At 38.3% G+C, this 21,192-nt stretch overlaps 1 protein-coding gene across 3 annotated transcripts; it reads left to right on the top strand.

Moving 5' to 3' along the window:
- Positions 1 to 487: 487 nt before the first annotated feature.
- Positions 488 to 20,723, top strand: LOC124134422. 3 transcript variants are annotated; one of them, XM_048381103.1, is made up of 6 exons: positions 488 to 604; positions 6,719 to 6,847; positions 7,932 to 8,583; positions 16,611 to 16,792; positions 17,542 to 17,762; positions 20,486 to 20,723. In XM_048381103.1, exons 2-6 carry the CDS (start codon positions 6,761 to 6,763, stop codon positions 20,646 to 20,648), a joined length of 1,305 nt encoding a protein of 434 aa, XP_048237060.1. In that variant the 5' UTR covers positions 488 to 604; positions 6,719 to 6,760; the 3' UTR covers positions 20,649 to 20,723. The 3 variants fall into 3 exon arrangements, with proteins under 3 accessions (XP_048237060.1, XP_048237061.1, XP_048237059.1); XM_048381104.1 differs by having other exon boundaries at positions 488 to 648; XM_048381102.1 differs by having other exon boundaries at positions 488 to 808.
- Positions 20,724 to 21,192: the final 469 nt, after the last annotated feature.

Raw genomic sequence — 21,192 nt, 5'->3', positions numbered from 1 at the left:
TGTGTCTACTGGAGTACATTGATACTGGACTCGTAAAGATCCGGGGTAGAATAGGTCTTCAGCAGACCATGCTTGCCGCAAAAGGCGTTCATGCTTGCCGCAAGAGGCGACTAATGGGATCGGTTGATCAGGCTCTCTGAATTGGTTGATGCATGTCATCGATCCCAATTGCGTGGATTGATGCTCATGATGTCAATCACTGCATTGTCTGGTTCAGACTCGATTATTTACAGACCGGAATATATTGCTGAGTGCGGCGTAAAACAACAAGCAAACATTCTCTTCACCCAAGCAGTTGCAATTTGGTGAAACGGACAAAGACCATAGAAGTGAACTCCCTTTCCAACTATTTAACGATATGTGTTCTATGTATGCTTTTCACACAACAGAACCTATCCTTATGTTCAACAGAGCGTGTATATTTGAAACCGACGCATACGGATAGGAATAGCTGCACAAATCGCTGCACAAACCTCCACATCACACACTGTCGCACACAGAATTGTTGTACTGTACACTGTCGGCGTTTGTTCGACTGATGGGTAGAAGCTGAGCGACAGGATAGCTTTTCGTCCATTGCTTCAAGACATACACAGTCGAAGAGGTATATTTTTAAGACATATTGTTTTAGAACACCCATCATGTCCGGTGAGCATTTTGCTGTTGTAAACATATATCGAGTACAATCAGTGTGTACCGTAAAGTGGAAATTCTAATCCACATCTTCAGGGTGACTGTCTGTTGAGTTGGATCATTATGTCTGATGAAGTGGACCATCATGTTTATATAAACGACTCCCTGTCTACGGGTAAGTGATGCAAGTGTTAGACATTGTAAATCATACTCATAGGATTGACTGGTTCATGTGTGATGATTTGCAATTTGTTCACTGGGCAACTTTTCAGGACACGTTTAATTAACTTCTTTGAGAGGCATTTAGAAGTTGGAGTACTAAGTAAGGATGAGATATATGGATGAACAACTTCTTTATTACAATTAGGAGCGACGTTTCGGTGTAGGTTCTAACACCGCCATCAAACAAGTGATGTTCAGAGTGTGGTTGACAAGCATATATACAGGGTTGGAGGCAGTGTTTATACAGTTGAGTAGGTTTAAGAACAACTTCTTCTACGGGCTTCTAATCATGTAACGTTGTCACAAACCAAACAAACAATATGAATACAAATAAATTTAACAGTACAAAATCTAAACAAAACGATGGAAGTGTCAACATTTAACATTTTTACAATCTGTGCAATATATCTGTGCAATAGTGATGAAAATTAGTGTATATATAGAGAATCTCACCCGAGTATCTTTTGATATCACGTATATCAACGAGTGTTGATATATTTGATATCAAAAGAGATGAAGGTGATATTTTATTTATCATCCAACATCATTCTTCCACCTTTTTTCAGTTTGTAGATGGTAATAAACAGTGTCTTAAGTGTAAAGTACTGCTGACAGCTTCAGTAGCAGAGCCATTAGCGATCCAGCCAGTTTTTGATGATAAATACATATGTACACACATATATAGTCGTTCATGCAGTAACTGTTGTTTTGTAAGGTGATATTTCTGTTTAAATATACAGTAATTGTTGCTTTGTGAGGTGATAGTTCTGCTTGGATTTACAGTAACTGTTGTTCTGTAAAGTGATAGCCCTTCTTGGATATACAGTAACTGTTGTTTTGTGAGGTGATGTTTCAGTTTGATTACGCAGTAACTGTTGTTTTGTGAGGTGATATTCTTGTTTGACTATACAGCAACTGTTGTTCTGTCATGTGCTAGCCCTTTTTGGATATACAGTAACTGTTGTATTGTGAGGTGATGTTTCAGTTTGACTGCGCAGTAACCGTTGTTTTGTGAGGTGATATTTCTGTTTGACTACACAGCAACTGTTGTTCTGCCATGTGCTAGCCCTTCTTGGATATACAGTAACTGTTGTTTTGTAAGGTGATGTTTCAGTTTGACTGTGCAGTAACTGTTGTTTTGTGAGGTGATAATTCTGTTTGACTATACAGTAACTGTTGTTCTGTAAAGTGATAGCCCGTCCTGGATATACAGTAACTGTTATTTTTTTAGGTGATGTTTCAGTTTGACTGTGCAGTAACTGTTGTTTTGTGAGGTGATAATTCTGTTTGACTATACAGTAACTGTTGTTCTGTAAAGTGATAGCCCGTCCTGGATATACAGTAACTGTTATTTTTTTAGGTGATGTTTCAGTTTGACTACGCAGTAACTGTTTTCGGGTGATGTTTCCGTTTTACTATACAGTAACTGCAAAGTGATAGCCCTTCTTAGATATACAGTAACTGTTGTTCTGTAAAGTGATAGCCTTTCTTGGATATACAGTAACTGTTGTTCTGTAAAGTGATAGCCTTTCTTGGATAAACAGTAGCTGTTCTTTTGTAAAGTGATATTCCAGTTTGAATATACCGTAACTGTTGTTCTGTAAAGTGATGGCCCTTCTTGGATATATAGTAACTGTTGTTTTGTGAGGTGATGTTTCAGTTTGGCTACGCAGTAACTGTAAAGTGATAGCCCTTCTTGGATTTAGAGTAACTGTTGTTCTGTAAAGTGATAGCCTTTCTTGGATATACAGTAACTGTTGTTTTGTAAGGTGATATTTCAGTTTGACTATACAGTAACTGTTGTTTTGTGAGGTTATAGCCTTTCTTGGATATACAGTAACTAACTAACTATTGTTTTGTAAGATGACGTTTCCGTTTAAATATGCATTAAGGCTTCTTTTGTAAAGTGATGTTTCAGTTGATTATACAGTTATAATTTTTTAATTGAAGTTTACACGATATACGTCTTTTCCATTGGACGAGAGGTCGGTCACATGACCGCGAAATTGACGTTCATAAGTGTATGAACGACACAATTTGACGTTCATACTTTTTTCACGAGACCGTGTTCTTGAAATGACGTAAACACTGACGGACTACTTCCACATTCCCAGGGAAACCCCTGGGAATTCCCTAGCACAGAAACATACATAAGCGTTCCTTCTGATCATTTATAACCTTTATTCTTGGTCTCAGCGTTTCAATATACGTTGAGAAATGTCAGAGAGCGTGACTGCATGATTGTTCACGAATATCCTCGCTGCGGCCTATCCTAATGAACAAACGAAGAAATGCACATCTAAACTATCGTAGTATCGACTCAATCCGTGCCTTGGCAGACATTGACCGTCTCCAGCAATCTATAAATTTACCTCAGTGTCTGTTTGACGCATCTTTATTCACCTTTCAATGATCGGCCAGTTGATCAATGATGACTAACACATGTAACCGCCACAGGTTCGTTAACAACTTCGGAAATCTCTCCCGTCACGTTTATCGTGTGACTGACTTACTGAGGTAGTTCTTTACACAGCGTTTTCATCTAATGAGGATATGATTTGTATACAAGTGCTGCGCAAGATGTTTCTGAAGAGCATGTTGTGCATCGATACGGCCATGTCACCTCTCTTTTTGAGGAACTATTTTAATCCGCGATATAGCTAGTTGTTGTATGACTGTCAGTGTAAACATGAAGTCACACGTACTAAATAAAATTGTGGTTAGATCTTGGCCTGCATCCTTTGAGGTAAGACATTGTGATAAAAATATTATAAGAAAGCTCCTACGTTCATACAGTTTGGCCCTCGCTCTACTCCAATGAACCCACACAAAGTGAAGGTCAAGTCTTAAATAAACACGCCTACTTGAATATACAGTAACTGTTGTGTTTGCAAACTATTCTGGGGCAAGGATGCAGATTATTCGGCGCATCTCTAACTTTTGACTCACACTTAACTGATATAGTTTCCAATTACTGTATCTTTAACGGAAGGAAACATAATTCAAATGACTTATCGGGTAAGCTGGCAGGAACATTTATGGAAACATAGAGTTAATACTGGTACACAAAAGAAAACTCGATGTTTAAATAGTGATGTGAAAGATATGTCAGGAGTTGTATGCCTCGGAGTTACCGTTCTGCCTTTGCAAAAGTTAAGATGTGGTATTTTACCTTTAAAAATTGAAACAGACAGATATGAAACTTGAATGTTGAAAACATACTTTTTAGTCATCATATTGAAATTGAAGAACTTGTTTTATTTCAATGTCCATTATACTATGATCTTAGATTTACCATATTTACGAGCATAACGGCTAAAATCGCTTTATAAATCTGTCAAAGAATTTTTAGTCCTTTTTTTAATATAAGGTGTATTTCAATCCCAAACCCCGCTTATTAGTATTAAAACGCAGAAATTTGATACATGTAATTATGTTATCTGTATATGTTTTGCATTGTCTGTCATAACTATATTTTAATGGCGTTTCCCTATATTTTATGTATAAACTCCTACTTTATTCATGTTAAACACCTGGTGTTATCACCGATTTACAGTGACCCATTCAAATAATTTTCACCGGTATCTGGCTATTTACAGTCAATGGAATCTGTTTCGTTGGATAATAAAGACAGGTTTTTCTCTGGGATTGACGTTTTATATTTATTTTAAATGGGTCGATATTTCTGCCGGTGTTCTGAAGTCCCCGAATTGCATTATGAGCTCAATAACATTTATCAAATATGCTGAGACAACTACAAAAAAGTGTTTGGGCTGAGACATAGAAACTGCCTCCGCCCCCACCCCCGCCCCCGCCCCCCTGCTGTGTTGCAAAACGAACATAGTTTTCAAACGTCTTATTTCTTTACTTATAAGTAGCAGAATCTCTGTACACGACAGATTCAATTCAATTTTATTGTATCGTTTTCAGTATGAACAAAATCAGTGAATTCGTTATCATGTGACTGGATTTCTTGTCCATCACTTGATTGTCTGGTTATATGCAGAGGTTCAGGACAATCAAGGGAAAGCAAAAGCCATCTGAAATGTACCGAGAAAACAATACAATGTATGTGAAATGCTGGACATCCTCATTGATAACATCCATGTAGAATTGAGGGGTAGACATCTAGGCAAGAAGTAGGGATCACCTTCTTGCTGGTCTGTTTCTTTCTGCTTGGATTGACGAAGTTAAAACAAGTTAATATGGCCATGAGGTTTAACTAAAGCTATAAGTTATATCGATGATCTGATATCGTTCAATAACCATCAAACAGCCAATTCCCTTCCACTGATTTACCCTCCTGAACTAGAAATAAAGGTGATCAGTGATCAGTGAAACCGCCTCGTCTGTCTCATATTTAGAACTGTGCATGAAGATTCAGAGTGACACAAAAACTCTCCACAAGACTGTATGGCAAGAGGGATGACTTCCCCTTAATGTCGAGCAATATTCCTGCAGCTCTAGCCGTTGGTGTCTACATTTCTAACTTTTTAGGTACAATCGAGCATGCTCTTTCCTAAAAAAATTCAAAGAGCGTCATCCCACTCTTGCTCAAAAGTTGTTTCATCAAGGTTACAACATTCAAGGCCCCAGTAAAACTTTCAAAGAGTTTAATGGTAGACATGTGGTGGACATTTCCAAATTTGAGCATCATTGACCAAAATTATGCCCTCTGCTATTCCCTCTTGTGAAGTTGACCACATGTTCCCGTGTATTTGTAAGGTGAACAATTAACTAGCCTTTGCATGTGTTTGTGATGGATGCCACCAGTTGGGCAGGTTGTGATCACCTATTCGCGAACACCTGATACCATCACTATTTGATAGTGATTCTCAACAGTCGGAATTGTACAATCGAGATTACTTGTGGATTTTCCGTTTCCTGTCAATACGTTTATGCTCTCTACCAATGACAACATAACGCAAAAACGACTCTGAAAGACATTCAACAGATTCCTCTACTCTTTTGGCCAATTATTCGATAGCATCCATAATGATTTTAAAGTTTTGCTCCCAAAGTGTAGCAGGTTCCTCACGATATTCTGGTCCATATTTTAATATCTGACGAAGTTTGTTATTATCAGCAACAGTGAAGTCACCCGTGATTATATGACCTACAGGCTTAAAGAAGTATGATGAGTCTTGGCAGCCACAAGTAGTGGAATTTACATCTTTAGCTGCCAAGTTCACTTTCTGGAACACCTTCCTATAATTGAACAAACTGGATGAAATGGTGTTCATATACGAAAATGAAATTGTTGGTGGTTCCTGAAATTTAGAATATTGTGGGACATTTTGGTAAACTTATTTTTGTCTGAGAATGTTACTTGAATTTAAGGCAACAATTCCCTTTTTGCAAATCTCAAATTAAATTCAAGGACATGCAGTCAACATGCAGCTGATTTAGTGGAGATTTGTTTCTGTTTTGGCCAAGCGTTTCAAACCGACATCAAGAACTGTACTCTCTGTAGGCTCTAGTCGATACTGTAGACCAGCCCATCAGCAACAAATGCTGGAGTCGTTTAATTCCTTTCTTTGACACAGATTATAGTATTGTCTTACTTTGTGCAGTCCCAATGATCCCGAAGGAGAGGCAACAAATGAATGGTATCATTTGTCTTGTGACCATGGCTACGTCGACGTCTTTGGGATGCTGGAAACAGACTCAATACATTAAACAGAATGCTTTCCTAAATTACAGTTGATTAGATATATCCCACTTCTCCCTATATTTAGCAGAAGACAAACTTGTTCTTGAGCATTGCATTTATGGCTCTAATCTTTTGCCTGATTGTTCTCTGGCGTTGACGTTTTGTGTAATTTAGAGTCTTTTGAAAAGTGTCAATTTAATTTTCTTTCAGCGAACATATTCAAGTGATACCTAACTGATTTGGCATAGCGGGATGAACCTCCACAGATCTGCAGCATTGTGTGCAATCATTTTTCTTGTTTCAATACCTGGATTTGTATGGTGGAGAAGTGATCAATATGTGAGTAAATATTTACACGAACATTCATATTGAGTACTTATTTATGTTTTATACGATAACCTCTTTGTATCTACATAACGATCTTCCTCTTTCAAGAACACACAGTGTGTATGTGCACATTTCTTATGATTGAAAACTTTCTTTTAGTCAACCTTCCCTTTATATCGACCACTATTCCAGCCGGTCAAGCCTTTGGACTGAAATGCTCGTTTTATGGCATACATGTAAACTGTGGGGCAAGAGATGGTATACTGATTTTGTTTTTTCATGTAATTGAAATTTGAAAGAAATGTTAAATTTGAGTATGTCTATTTAACCACCACATATTCCGGCTACATTTTGTAAAAAGTAATCTGTGGCTAGGTGATTTTGTGTAAAAATATATTGGTTCAATGACGACTGGGGTAAGAAATGAATTTGCAACTACATTCCCCCTACCATGTTTGATGAGTTGTAAATGTGTGCCGCAAAAGGCAAATTTATTTATTTTCAAAGATACCCACCAGCAGTTGGGTATTATGCGAATGTATCTCTTCATTTTTAATGTTTTAAATCAAATGGTATTTTATAAAATAGAATCACGTAGAAGTATTCGATGACTGCTGACTAAGCACCAATGCAGTTGACTTTATGGAAATAATATACCTAACTTGAGATATCTTCATTTGAAAATCAAACATATGATAAAATCAACAGAAAGTTTGACTTGTTTTTCTCCTCAGTTGACAAATTTGACGCATAAGTGATAAGAATTAATTGACATATTTTGAATTGTACATATGCCTTTTCTTAAGCAGTCACTGGTCGCCAAGGCGTCTAATGATCCGCAAATCGCTGTTCGGGCCTGCGCGACAGTATCCTGTCATGACCCGAAATGCAAGATTCGTCCTGTTTGTGATTTATGGTTTGCCAGGACCATACCCGAACTTTCATAAAAAGGATAAAACTCCCAGATAAAACTAAAGACCTAGTATCCCTTTTGGCGTTCCTCCCAATTAACCTGATCATGATCTGACATACATTCATATAACAGGAACATTGTTAAGTTGCATTAAGTGTGTCTTTCCTCAACTCAATGTTTCAGCTGGTCATTGGGGAAGTGTACATGTCTAGTGATGGAAAGCCATTCTCGTTTAACAAGATACCTCGACCAGCTACTCAATCTGAAAACAGCGGAAAACCATTTCAGTACTTCAGAAAGATTGGAAGAATGTCAACCTTTTTCTTAACTGCTTTTGCAGTAAATGACCGACCAATAAAGGGTCGTTTGAACATCAACATAAACACCTTTGATGGCGCCCATGTGACCTTGAAGTGCTGCATCATACTCAGCAACCACACGTTGTTGATAACCAATGCATCGGAACCATACAAGATGCCACGTGCGGGTCATTTCCACGCTACACAATACACTTGTTCATTACCGCTTGGGACAGATGTGGTACAGATGTCCCTGACGTCGTCCTCGTGCAGCCATGACGTACAGGATTATATTCCAGTGAAAAGACCAGTCCAACGACCAGGAGGTTTAGCTCTGTGTGGGAAGACCTTATTTGGAAAAGACCTGAGGCCTCAGCGATTAGTGGAATGGATAGAAATCCAAAAGCTACTGGGAGTTGACAAGATTCTGATATTTGATTTGGACAATCCAGAAAGTATACGGAAGATATTTCGGTATTACTCCAAACAAGGAATACTGGACGTTCAGCCCTTCGAATTACCAGGAAGAATAGACGGTAATATTGTTAAACAATTTTCTTGTAACGTTTTTTTGTTACTCTAGGTGCTAAGGTTCTGTCACTGTGCACAACGTATGTGGTGTCATCGCACCGTGAAATAACATAAGTCCAATGTATTCCACTCACAAGAAGTTAACGGCTTGATCAATACTTTTGGATACACTCTGGCATATAGTTTTTCTGTAAATACTCTGTTTTGCTTCAACAAAGAAAACAATTGACTTTAAGAACATTATTCAGATATCTCTTATATTGATCTACACGTTTGTCAAATAAAGTAAAAAATCACTTGACGCGTAGAGATTTATATGACCTACGTTTTTCAGTTGACGTCAAGCACATATAGTAGTAGTTTATTCAGTAGTACAGTTTTACGTGGCAAGATAAGTGGTCACGTGAGAGTTCGTAATTGAAACACATGTTTTAAGCGACAGATTTAAGGAGATATACGTTTCTAGTATTCGGCAACTTTAATATTGACTGAGTGCTGGTAGGGCTATAGTGCGGTATTTCTAATACTTGAGTACTTGGGGCATATAACATAATATGATACTCATCAGTAACAAAAGCTACATTACAATGTGTACATAGAGTCGGACTTATCTACATTTTTACATTGTCTTGATCTATTGTTTATCATCACTGCCGTCCTGTGCAATCCATACATGAGAAAATCTGCAAAAGGACAGAAGATAGCGTATTTCTGATGTCCCTTGTTTTTCAGTTTCATCCAATTTTCTTAGCATAATGTAACATTGATGGGGATATCTATATTCATTCTTAATAATCTAATCCAATATTTAACAATTCTCATCTGAGTAGATACATACAGACAATGCCGTCCTGTCTCACCAAGGATAGCTTTGTCAACAGCAAACTTTCCAACTCGCTTGAAGTAGGCTGCGTGGACTTGTTCAATACTTTCTGGATATTTAGTTCCCCAGGTGCATATAATAAGATTGGTGAAACGTTAGAGTCAAATATTTTGCACGCACAAGAAAAATGTTTGTATTGTTGAAATATATTATATATTGGAATAATGACATTTCGAGTGGACAGATTTTGATAAGTCTTCGTCCACTTCAACGTTGATGAAAATATAACTCCAAGATAATTGTTGTAGGTTGTATTTATCACCGGTTTATCATGAACAGTCCATGCTTCATTACGAGCGATGATACCCCCATTCCGAAAAACAATTGCATTTTCTTTCAAAATTTTACTTTAAGTCCCCACTTTTTACAAAATGATGTCACACAATCAAGTTATCGCTGTAGGCCAATCACAGTATATGAAAATGTCACAACATCGTCCGCAAATAGAAGGAGCATTAAATCTTTAATACTTTGTGAAATAAAAATGCAATGGCTACAAGATGTTACATTTCTGTCACTAATTCATTTATGAAGAAGATAAACAAAAGCGGACTTAAGATGCATCCTTGACGAACTTAAGACGATGTTTGAAATGATGGGGGTATCTCACTATTAATTTTAAAGCAAGATTTAATGGAGCCGTACATGTTTTTGAGACTTCTGTGTATTTTTCCATGACATCCTTTCTGTAACAATAAGTTTGAAAGTTTTTTTCTTGGTAAAAGGTCAAATGCCTTTTTATAATCTATAAACGCACAAAAGAAACGTCCTTTTGGTCTGCACAGATACTTACTGTATAAGGCTTGTGAAGAGAATAGGTTGTCTATTCTAGAATAATGTTCTCGGAAATCAGCTTGTGATTCTGATAATAGGTCATTTAATTCAATCCATGTTCTTAGTCCTCTTCCAATAATAGCATTAAAAACTTTCCAGTCACATTTAGAAGGGATATTCCACTATAATTATTAGGAACAGCTTTGTAACCTGATTTTAACAAACGTAAAATCATGCCATTATTCCATACCCCAGGGAAAACTAAACTATCCAGAATCTGATTAAATACAAGTTTTAGATGTGGAAGTATGCAATAAATGCCCACCTTTAAGAATCCTGCAGGAATGCCATCCACTCCTGGTGCTTTCCCGTTCCTTAGATCTTCAATTCCCTAAGTTATCTCTTCCCCAGTTAACGATGACAACAAATCTGTATTCAGTGGGTTATAAATGCATGCATCACATTTGTGGTTATCAACAAAGTCATTTACTTGACGCTCAAAATCTGAAACTTTGACTGTAGACCCTTGATGTAATAGACACTTGAAATAGTGATAAAACACAGACGGATCCACAGTAGAAGAATGATTGGTACATGTATTTCGTAAAAAACTGTTTCACAGTGTGCCAAATGTTTTTGCTGCGATTACTTTTCACAGCATCATTAATATCTCCACTTTACTTCTCTTCGTGCTTAGATCTTTTATGTTTACAACACTCCTTGAAGTTTGATATTGCATTTAAGTATCTCGGTAAATTTTCAATACCTTTGTATTTCCTGCATTGATTTAAGTACCTGTATTTTGCTCCTTTTACCATTGCGCACTGTTTATCAAACCAATCAGGTTGTTGTCGAAAAATACGCCTCCTCTTAGTTTTGAAGAAACATTTCACTGCCACAATATGAAAAGATATCCGTTAATCTCCACGTAGCTGCATTTATGTCACTTTCAACTAATCCTCTGTATTCCGCAAAAACCTGTTCAGTAAGAGTACATCGTACTAATTCTCGGAAGTTCAATTCAATTTAAAAAATATATATATTATATATATATATGGTGGGAATCAGTTGTAAATTATTTGTTGCTGTTGCTGATTGAAACGGCTGTAATATACCTTTATGGTACATTTAAGTGGCATATGGTTACATTCCGTACAAAGTAAACCAAAAAATCAGAGTGATTGTGAAAAATGTCACTTGAAATGAAGTAATACTATATCCTTGATGGGATATGCATGTATAATTTGCGGGTGCATTACCTTTTGTGCGCCCATTTAGAATATGGATATTGAAAGGTTTGCACAACTGTAAAAGACATCTTCCATTTGTGTTTACAACACTACCGCTTGTATGTCTTGGATGGTCAAATTAATTTGAATTATAATCTTGTCCAACTGGTAAATACGGAACATCCTCATCCATTACATAATCTGGCTCATTAGACGTTGTTGCGTTAAACCTCCGCCACAAAATAAACTGACAGGTTTCCACAAAATCAAACAGTATCTGCATGAGTTTATCTTCTAAAAGTTCAAATCCATTTCCTTCTAAATGGTTATACATAGACGAACCTTCTATTCTGGATGGACATAGATAAACCAATAACAGATGATATGGCAATGTTATATCTTTTATCTGAAAAGAAAATGCAATTTTCCCAGTTTTCATATACTCTTCAGTGTAGGCTGAATACATGTTATTAATACCAACTGTCACCCCGCCAGACCATCGGCCGTGATAACCAATTCGTTTGGCGTCACTATGAAATAAGTCATACTGCTGAAATACATTTGTCAACGATTAGTTTGCATTTAAACATCTAGTTTCAATCAAGCAAAACACATTAAATTGTTCTAAAAAATGTCAGAAATTCGACGCCAAAAAGTTGAGATTTACGTCCATGTATATTTCAGAAGCACATATCGAGTCTATCATTACTTTGGTGTTGATCATTTGACTCCGAGGAAACAATAAGGCTATGGTCACTGTCAAGCAAATATCGTCCTCTACGAATCTTATATTTTAGGCCATGGGCTACTTAGGTCCCCCGTGGATAATGTGTGATTGTATCGAGGAAGGGTAATGTGTGATTGTATCGAGGAAGGGTAATGTGTTATTGTATCGAGGAAAGGTAAAGTGTTATTGTATCGAGGAAGGATAATGTGTGATTGTATCGTTGAAGGGTAATATGCGATGGTATCAAGAAAGCGAATTTGTGATTGCATCGAAGAAATGGATTGTGTAATTCTATCGAGGAAGGAAAATGTGTGATTCGACAATGAGGGGAAATGTGTGATTGTATCGCGGAAGGAAAATGTGTGGTTGTATCGAGGAAGGGTAATGTGTGATTGTATCGAGGAAGGGTAATGTGTGATTGTTTCGAGGAGGGGTAATGTGTGATTGTATCGAGAAAGGGTAATGTGTGATTGTATTCTAAAAGGGCAATGTGTGATTGTATCTAGGAAGGGTAATGTGTGATAGTATCGAGGAAAGGTAATGTGTGATTGTATCGAGGAAGGGTAATGTGTGATTGTATTCTGAAAGGGTAATGTGTGATTGTGTTAAGGAAAGGTAATGTGTCATTGTATCCAGAAAGTGTAATGTGTGATTAGGCTGAGGAAGGGTAATGTGTGATGGTACTGAGGAAGGGTAATTGTGTGTAATGTGTGATGGTATTGAAGAAGGGTATTGTGTGATTGTATCGAGGAGGAGTATTGTGTGATTGTATCGAGGAAGGGGAATGTTTAAATGTTTTGAGGAAGGATAATGTGTGATTGTGTCCAGGAAGGGGAATGTGTCATTGTTTCGAGGAAGGGTAATGTGTGATTGTATCGAGGAAGGATAATGTGTGATTCTGTTAAGGAAGGGTAATGTGTGATTCCATTGAGGGGGGGTGGGGGGTATGGTATTATGTGATTGTACCGAGAAAGGGGAATGTGTGATTGTGTCGAGGAAAGGGAATGTGTCATTGTATCGAGAAAGGGTAATTTGTGATTGTGTCGAGGGAGGGTAATGTGTGATTGCATCGAGAAAGGGGAATGTGTGATTCTGTTAAGGAAGGGTAATGTGTGATTCCATTTAGGTGGGGTGGGGGGTATTATGTGATTGTACTGAGAAAGGGGAATGTGTGATTGTGTCGAGGAAGGGGAAAGTGTCATTGTATCGAGAAAGGGTAATGTGTGATTGTGTTAAGGAAGGGTAATGTGTGATTGCATCGAGGAAGGGTATTGTGTTATTGATCTAGGAAGGGTAATGTGTGATGGTATCGAGGAAGGATAATGTGTGATTGTATTGAGGAAGGGTAATGTTTGACTGCATCGAGGAAGGGTAATGTGTGATTCTATGGAGGAAGTGAAATGTGTAATTGTATCGAGAAAGAGTAATATGTGGTTGCACTTGGAGGGTTAATCTGGGATTGTATTGAGGAAGGGTAATGTGTGATTGTTTCGAGGAAGGATAAGGTGTGATTATCTCGAGGAAGGGTAATGTGTGATTGTATTGAGGAAGGATATGGTGTGATTGTAACGAAGAAGGGTAATATGTAATGGTATTGAGGAAGGGTAATCTTGGATTGTATTCAGGAAGGGTATTGTGTTATTGTATCGAGGAAGGGTAAGGTGTGATTGTATCGTGGAAGGGTAATGTGTGATCGTTTTGAGAAAAGGTTATGTGTGATTGTATCGAGAAAGGGTAATGTGTGATTTTGTTAAGGAAGGGAAATGTGTGATTTTATCGAGGAGGGGTAATCTTGGATTGTATTGAGGAAGGGTAATGTTTGATTGTATCGAGAAAGGATAATATGCGATTAAATCGAGGAAGGATAATGTGTGATTATACCGAGGAAGGGGAATGTGTCGTTGTATCGAGAAAGGGAAATGTTTGATTTTGTTAAAGAAGGAAAATGCGTGATTGTATCGAGGAAAGGTAATCTCTGATTGTATCGAGGCAGGGTATTGTGTGATTGTATTAATAAAGGAATGTGTAATTATATCGAGGAAGGATAATGTGTGATTGTATCAAGGAAGGGTAATGAGTGATTGTATCGAGTAGGGGTAATGTAAGATTGGACGAGGAGGGATAATCTTGGATTGTATTGAGGAATTGTAATATGTGATTGTATCAAGGAAGGATCAGGTGTGATTGTATCGAGGAAGGGTAATGTGTGATTGTGTTGAGGAGGGTAATCTGTGATTAAATCGAGGAAGGATAATATGTGATTGTTTCGAGGCAGGGTATTGTTCGATTGTATCGAGGAATGAAATGTGTGATTGTATCGAGGAAGGGTAATTTGTGATTGTGTTTAGGAAGGGAAATGTGTGATTGTATCGAGGATTATTATTGTGTGATTGTATCGAGGAAGGACAATGTGTGATTGTATCGAGGAAGGGTAATGTGTGATTGGACTAGGAATGGTAATGTGTGAAGGTATCGAGGAAGGAAAATTGTGTGATTGTTCCGAGGAAGGGGAATGTTTCTATGTATCGAGAAAGGGTATTGTGTGATTTTGTTAAGGAAGGTTAATGTGTGTTTGCATCAAGGAAGGGTAATATGCGATGGTATTGGGGAAGGGTAATCTGGGATACTATTGAGGAAGGGTATTGTGCAATTGTATCGAGAAGGATAAGGTGTGTGTTTTTCGAGGAAGCATAATGTTTGATTGTATCGAGGAAGGGGAATGTATAATTGTATCGAGGAAGGGTAATGTGTGATTGGACTAGGAGGGGTAATCTTGGATTGTATTGAGGAAGGGTAATGTGTGATTGTATCAAGGAAGGAAAAGGTTTTTTGTATCGAGGAAGGGTAATGTGTGATTGGACTAGGAGAGGTAATGTGTGATGGTATCGAGGAAGGATAATGTGTGATTTTATCGAGGCAGGGTATTGTGTGATTTTATCGAGAAAGGAATGTGTAATTGAATCGAGGAAGGGTTAATATGTGATTGGACTAGGAGGGGTAGTGTGTGATGGATTCGAGGAAGGATAATATGTGATTGTATCGAGGAAGGGTAATGTGTGATTGGACTTTGAGGGTAATGTGCGATGGTATTGAGGAAGGATAATATTGGATTTTATCGTGTAAGGGTAATGTGTGATTGCATCTAGGAGGGATATTGTGTGATTTCATCAAGGAAGGGTAATGAGTGATTGTATCGTTGAACGGTTTTGTGCTATTGTATCGAGGAAGGATAAAATGTGATTGTATCGGGGATTGGTAGTATGTGATTGTATTGAGGAAGGGTAATATGTGATTGTATCGAAGAAGGATAATGTGTGATTGTATCGAGGTAGGGGAATGTGTGATTGTATCGAGGGAGGGTAATGTGTGATTGTATCGAGGAGGGCTATTGTGTGATTGCATCGAGGAAGGATAATGTGTGATTGTATCAAGGAAGGGTAATTTGTGATTGTGTTGAGGAAGGGAAGTGTGTGATTGTATTGAGGAAGTGTAATGTGTGATTGTATCGAGGATGGGTAATGTGTGATTTTATCGAGGAAGGGTAATGTGTGATTGGACTATGCGGGGTAATGTGTGATTGTATCGAGAAAGGGTATTGTGTGATTGCATCGAGGAAGGATAATGTGTGATTGTATCGAGGAATTGTAATGTGTGATTGTATCGAGAAAGGGGAATGTGTTATTGTATCGAGGAAGGGTATTGCGTGATTGGACTAGGAGGGGTAATCTGGGATTGTGTTAAGGAAGGATAAGGTGTGGTTGTATCGAGGAAGGGCTATGTGTGATTTCATCGAGAAAGGGTGATGTGTGATTAAATCGAGGAAGGATCATGTGTGCTTTTATCGAGGAAGGGTAATGTGTGATTGTGCTGAGGAATGTGAAATGTTTGTTTGCATCGAGGAGGGTATTGTGTGATTGTATCGAGGAAGGGTAATGTGTGATTGTATAGAGGAAGGGTTATGTGTGATTGTATCGAGGAAAAGGGAATGTGTAATTGTATCGAGGAAGGGTAATGTGTGATTGGACTAGGAGGGGTATTGTGTGATTGCATCGAGGAAGGGTAAGGTTTGATTGTATCTAGGAGGTTTCATGTGTGATTGTGTTGAGGAAGGGTAATGTGTGATTGTATCGAGGATGTTTCCTGTCTCCATGGTAAACTTGACTCTTTGGTGTTGAATGTGTGATTGTGTTGAGGAAGGGTAATGTGTGATTGTATCGAGGGTGTTTCCTGTCTCCATGGTAAACTTGACTCTTTGGTGTTGAATGTTAAGACCGCCCAGTAGGATATCAGGGTTCTGGTCGTAACCGTATCATCTGTGCGTGTATACCAGCATGTGGAAGAGGGAGGATGTTAGGACGGCTTCTTCAAAGCTGGTTATAAGCATTACAAGTATACAGCTGATTCTTTTCCTATTTCAAGGTGTCGCCTATCGGGATCTGTATAAACACCGCCATAGACATGATGGGCAGTTTTTTCAAGATGAGAGTTTTGTCCTGTTAGACTGCAGAGAGAGACTATCGGGATACAGCTGGGTGATGGGTATTGATGCTGATGAGATCATTCTTCCCAGGAAAAATGTCACTTTGAAACCTTTCATAAAGGTAAGACAAAACCTTATGATCCTTTAGTTTCCTTATTTTCTGTCATAACAAAACAGCCGTCATATAGCTGGAATATTGCTGAGTGCTGCGTTAAACAACAAACAAACAAACATTACAAAACATCTGAATATTTAACTGTCTATTCACTTACAGTGATGCTACATTATAAATAACACCATGACGTAATGTACTCTGTCTGAGTTTAATAGATGGGGAACAACGATAATTGCCATCTCCAAAGTGATATTTACTCCATTAGTGAGTGAGTGAGTATGAGTGAGTGAGTTGGGTTTAACGCCGCTTTTAACAGTATTCCAGTTATGTCGCGGCGTGTCAGCTTAATGTGTGAGGAACACCCGAAGTGACGCAGGTCTCAGACGTTGACCACTTCGGTGAAAACTTGAGCACGGGTATGGTGCGGACAAACCTAGAAACATAATCGGGATGAACCGGGATTCGAACCCACAATCATAGGTCTCTCGCGTTCCCAAGGGACGCGGCGATTTAGACGACTGGGCCACCCGTGCCCCCATGGTGAGTATGCTTTTACGCCGCTTTTAGCAATATTCCAGCAATATCACGGCGGGGGACACCAGAAATGGGCTTCACACATTGTACCCACGTCGGGAATCAACCCGGGTCTTCGGTGTGACGAGCGAACGCTTTAACCACTAGGCTACTCGACCACCCCTACACCATTAAGATAAAACAGCGTACATAACTTAACATTGCTGATATTCAAATCTCAGGAACTAACTGCCAAGCACCCACAAGCAGCAGGGTTCCACTTCTACATCATGTTCCACTACACCAGCCACGGCAAAACAAGGAACCATTCTTCTGGCATGGAACACTTAGAATACTCCAGGTCGACCCCACCTCAATGGAAGGCTTACAAGTACTTTTATATTCCCGACAGAGTGGTGATTCCATCGACTCATAGGGTCAACGCCAAAGCCCCTTACACAGTGTAAGTAGTCAGAGTCTGAAAGAAAGTGTTTGATGTTAAAAAAGTCAGTGAATTGTAATACAGATACATGGACTAGCTCTGTTCGGCCATGACAGGTCGTTCACATGATACATGAATTATCACTGTTCGGTCTTGACATGATATATGTATTATCAAGGAGACTCGTGTTTGCTAATAAGATAATATTTGAAATATAAATGTTTTTTTGTAACCTTATGGGAAAAGTAAATGTGCTTCACATAATGTTCAATGATATTTTTTTCTAAAGTAAAAATATGAATCTTTTGTACATATTCGTGAAGACATCACCACGACTTTACGGTCGCGATTCACAATTTGCACGTGCGTGTCAATGATGTTTGCTTCTTTGTTTGGCGCATGACACTCATCAAACCTAAGGCACCAAGAACAATGGGATTGCGAACAAACAAAAATTTCTCTCTTTTTTTATACATGCGATGTAGTTGATAGATTCAGTATATTGGCGGTGTAGGTGTTAGATTCAGTATACAGGCGATGTTATTGATAGGTTCGGTATAAAGGCAACAGTATACAGGCGATGTTGTTGATAGATTCAGTATACAGGCGATGTTGTTGATAGATTCAGTATACAGGCGATGTTGTTGATAGATTCAGTATACAGGCGATGTTGTTGATAGATTCAGTATACAGGCGATGTTGTTGATAGATTCAAGGTATTGGCGACGTTTTTTTATTTTTAATATTTTTATTTCAATTCAGTAGACATAAATGTAACATTGGTAACATGTATATGCTGATTTATTGAAAAATTATAATAAGTAGGCTGATAATGCCTTCCATTTTCTGTCGAATCTATTAATACTACTATTTTTCATTGCGATACATTTTTCTTTTTTACATACATCTCTCAATATTTGTATGAAAAAGAAAAGCATAATGGAGTTTTCTTAATGTTTGTGGTTGAAAAGGTAGTTGTTTTTGTTGTAGCAAAATAACTTATCCAGAAGGGTAATATGAATATCATATGAAAATTTCGTGTTAAGGTACATTTCAATTTCTAACCAAAATTCCTTTACCATCATGCATTCTACATTCACATGGTATAAGTTTTCAGATTCAGAGACACAAAATGAGCATTTATCAATATCCATTAACTTAATTTTCAATAATTCCTTTTTGGTATGTAGAGATCTATATAATTATGAATCTGTACTGGACATATATTAGTTTAACATCATTTGTACACATTCTACAATCAGAGAAAACAATGTTCCATAAAATGCTTTGATTAAGTTCATTTTCCCATTTATCACACATCAGAGGAAAGTTAGCTGTAGCTATGAGTTTATCATAAAATATGCTGGAGCCCTTGATACTTGAACTTGATACTTGACAACCTTGGCCCCTGTATATGTGCCTATTCCAAAGAGTTTTATTATCAGTACAGATTAAAATAAAAAATGCAGCAAACAGGGTGTGGGTTGTCAAGGCATTGTCAGGCAGGAATGTGAAGATTCCCCAACACTGCAACCTTCTGCATTACCCAGATTGTCAGAAGGGCTGTATTCCTGGTAGCAAACTCGGGTACACTCCTATTGTCAGTCAACAGATTGGGAGGTACCAAGCCTAAGGCATCGAGAACAATGGGTCGGACAACTTGATACTGGGGATGCAAGCGTGACATTTCGAAAGCGAGGTCCGCACATTTGCCCTGTTTTTCCTCAATCTTGTCAGTCACATTAGTGTCAAGAGGAACAGAAAATTCAATGATATAAATGATTTCATTGGATTTATCAAAGAGGACAAGATCAGGTTTGTTGGCCTGGATACTGTTACAGTGCAAACCATTTCAAAACTTTTATTTAAAAGAGTGCAATCCATTTCAAAACTTATTTAACATTTCATATATCTAAATACCTAACTGGTTTAATATGTTCCAAGTGCACCGAAATTCTACGCCCTTTGTCTGTTTAATATATTCAGCAAACATTCGGCGTATCCCTTCTTATCATAAGCCCCTCCGGGCAGGATCTCCAGCGCTATCTATAAATTTCAATTAACACCTCCTTACGTCGCCGGATCTTACGTATATAAATACACGTGAGACAATGACCTTGTCACACGTTCCGTAATACCTCGCTCTACAAAACCCGACTGACATGGTCAGTCAGGGAGACAGCCAGAAGGTAAGTGACAGAGCGAGTCTCCACCCGGGAACATTGGCCACTCGGTCCCGGTGTGCGTTCTGTCACGTTACTATCAACATGTACCTTTTCGACTCATTTCAACCTGCATCAATAAACATGGCTGCTGTCGTCTAAACTTCACCCCTGAGTTTTGTCATCCGTCATCACCCTGAGCTATACCATCCGAGGGCCGAAACGTACGCCCTTGGACAATGTCTGAGGCTGTATACGGGCCTATTCCAGAGGATTTTGTATTTATCATTTTCCATGACGCCCTTTACATATTCCGGGGGCGTAATATTATTATTATGATTATGATGATTATTATTCTTTGAAAATTTACTTTACGATAATTATCGTTTTGTGTCTGATAAAGAAGGTTGGCATGTCATATGTTCAACGACAGAATTGCTACTGGCTTGGTTTCGCAAAGAGACGCCATACCGATTGCTTATTGATTGATAGTGACCTTGTTTTCAAGAATATATTTTTTTACAAAAGAGATGTCACCTTATCTTTTATCTCTGCCATTGATGTTTCAATTTGTTCTTTCAGACCTCGTGTGTCACCAAGTGATGGCGTTATTCATCACGTGCGTCCATGCCATCTTAATGAGAGCGTCTGCTTCCCTCCAGGCTCGGTTATTGATGATTCTCTTCTGAGATTTGAGGCCGAATTGCCACAGAGAGTTAAACAGGCGATGAAAGAAATGGTGTAATTGGTGCATGTATTTTCTTTACCTGAATTCACTGAGTTGTAGAAGCTAGTAATAAAAGAGATAAATGATTACTGATGCAAACGTCGTCTCTTTAGCCGATATGTGAATACAATCACTCATTAAACAATAGCGGGCATAATTTCCATAATTACTTGAAAACAGACCCTGGCTACTCACCAAATGAAGGCGGAGTTGGCCGATAACTGGGTCACCCTCACCCACTACACTAGAACAACCTCAAACGTAGTCAGGAGAAATAACATTTTTATTCCGTACAAATAATCTTTATAAATACAATGTAGAACAATGTTGACACAAAGAGGTACCAACATCCGTGATCTAAATGAAAGGTTTAGGCCTTTCCGTGTCAGACACTTTGAAAATGTCATGCGATGTGCCGTGGGGTAGCCTAGTTGTTAAAGCGTTCGCTCGTCACGCCGAAAACCCGGTTTCGATTCCCCACATGGGTACAATGTGTGAAGCCCATTTCTGGTGTCCCCCGCCATGATTATAGCTGGAATATTGCTAAAAGCGGCGTGAAACC

Source organism: Haliotis rufescens, unplaced genomic scaffold (genome assembly GCF_023055435.1).
Source record: "Haliotis rufescens isolate VD_foot unplaced genomic scaffold, xgHalRufe1.0.p SCAF_35, whole genome shotgun sequence".
Lineage (NCBI taxonomy): Eukaryota > Metazoa > Mollusca > Gastropoda > Lepetellida > Haliotidae > Haliotis > Haliotis rufescens.
This window is presented reverse-complemented; position numbering and strand designations above follow the sequence as displayed.

Bases quoted from the DNA above. Each gene is read 5' to 3' on its own strand.
- LOC124134422 (XM_048381103.1), top strand. From the start codon at position 6,761: ATGAACCTCCACAGATCTGCAGCATTGTGTGCAATCATTTTTCTTGTT. The intron at 8,584-16,610 runs GTAATATTGTTA...TCCTATTTCAAG, and splicing joins ATTACCAGGAAGAATAGACG to GTGTCGCCTATCGGGATCTG. The intron at 17,763-20,485 runs GTAAGTAGTCAG...TTGTTCTTTCAG, and splicing joins GCCAAAGCCCCTTACACAGT to ACCTCGTGTGTCACCAAGTG.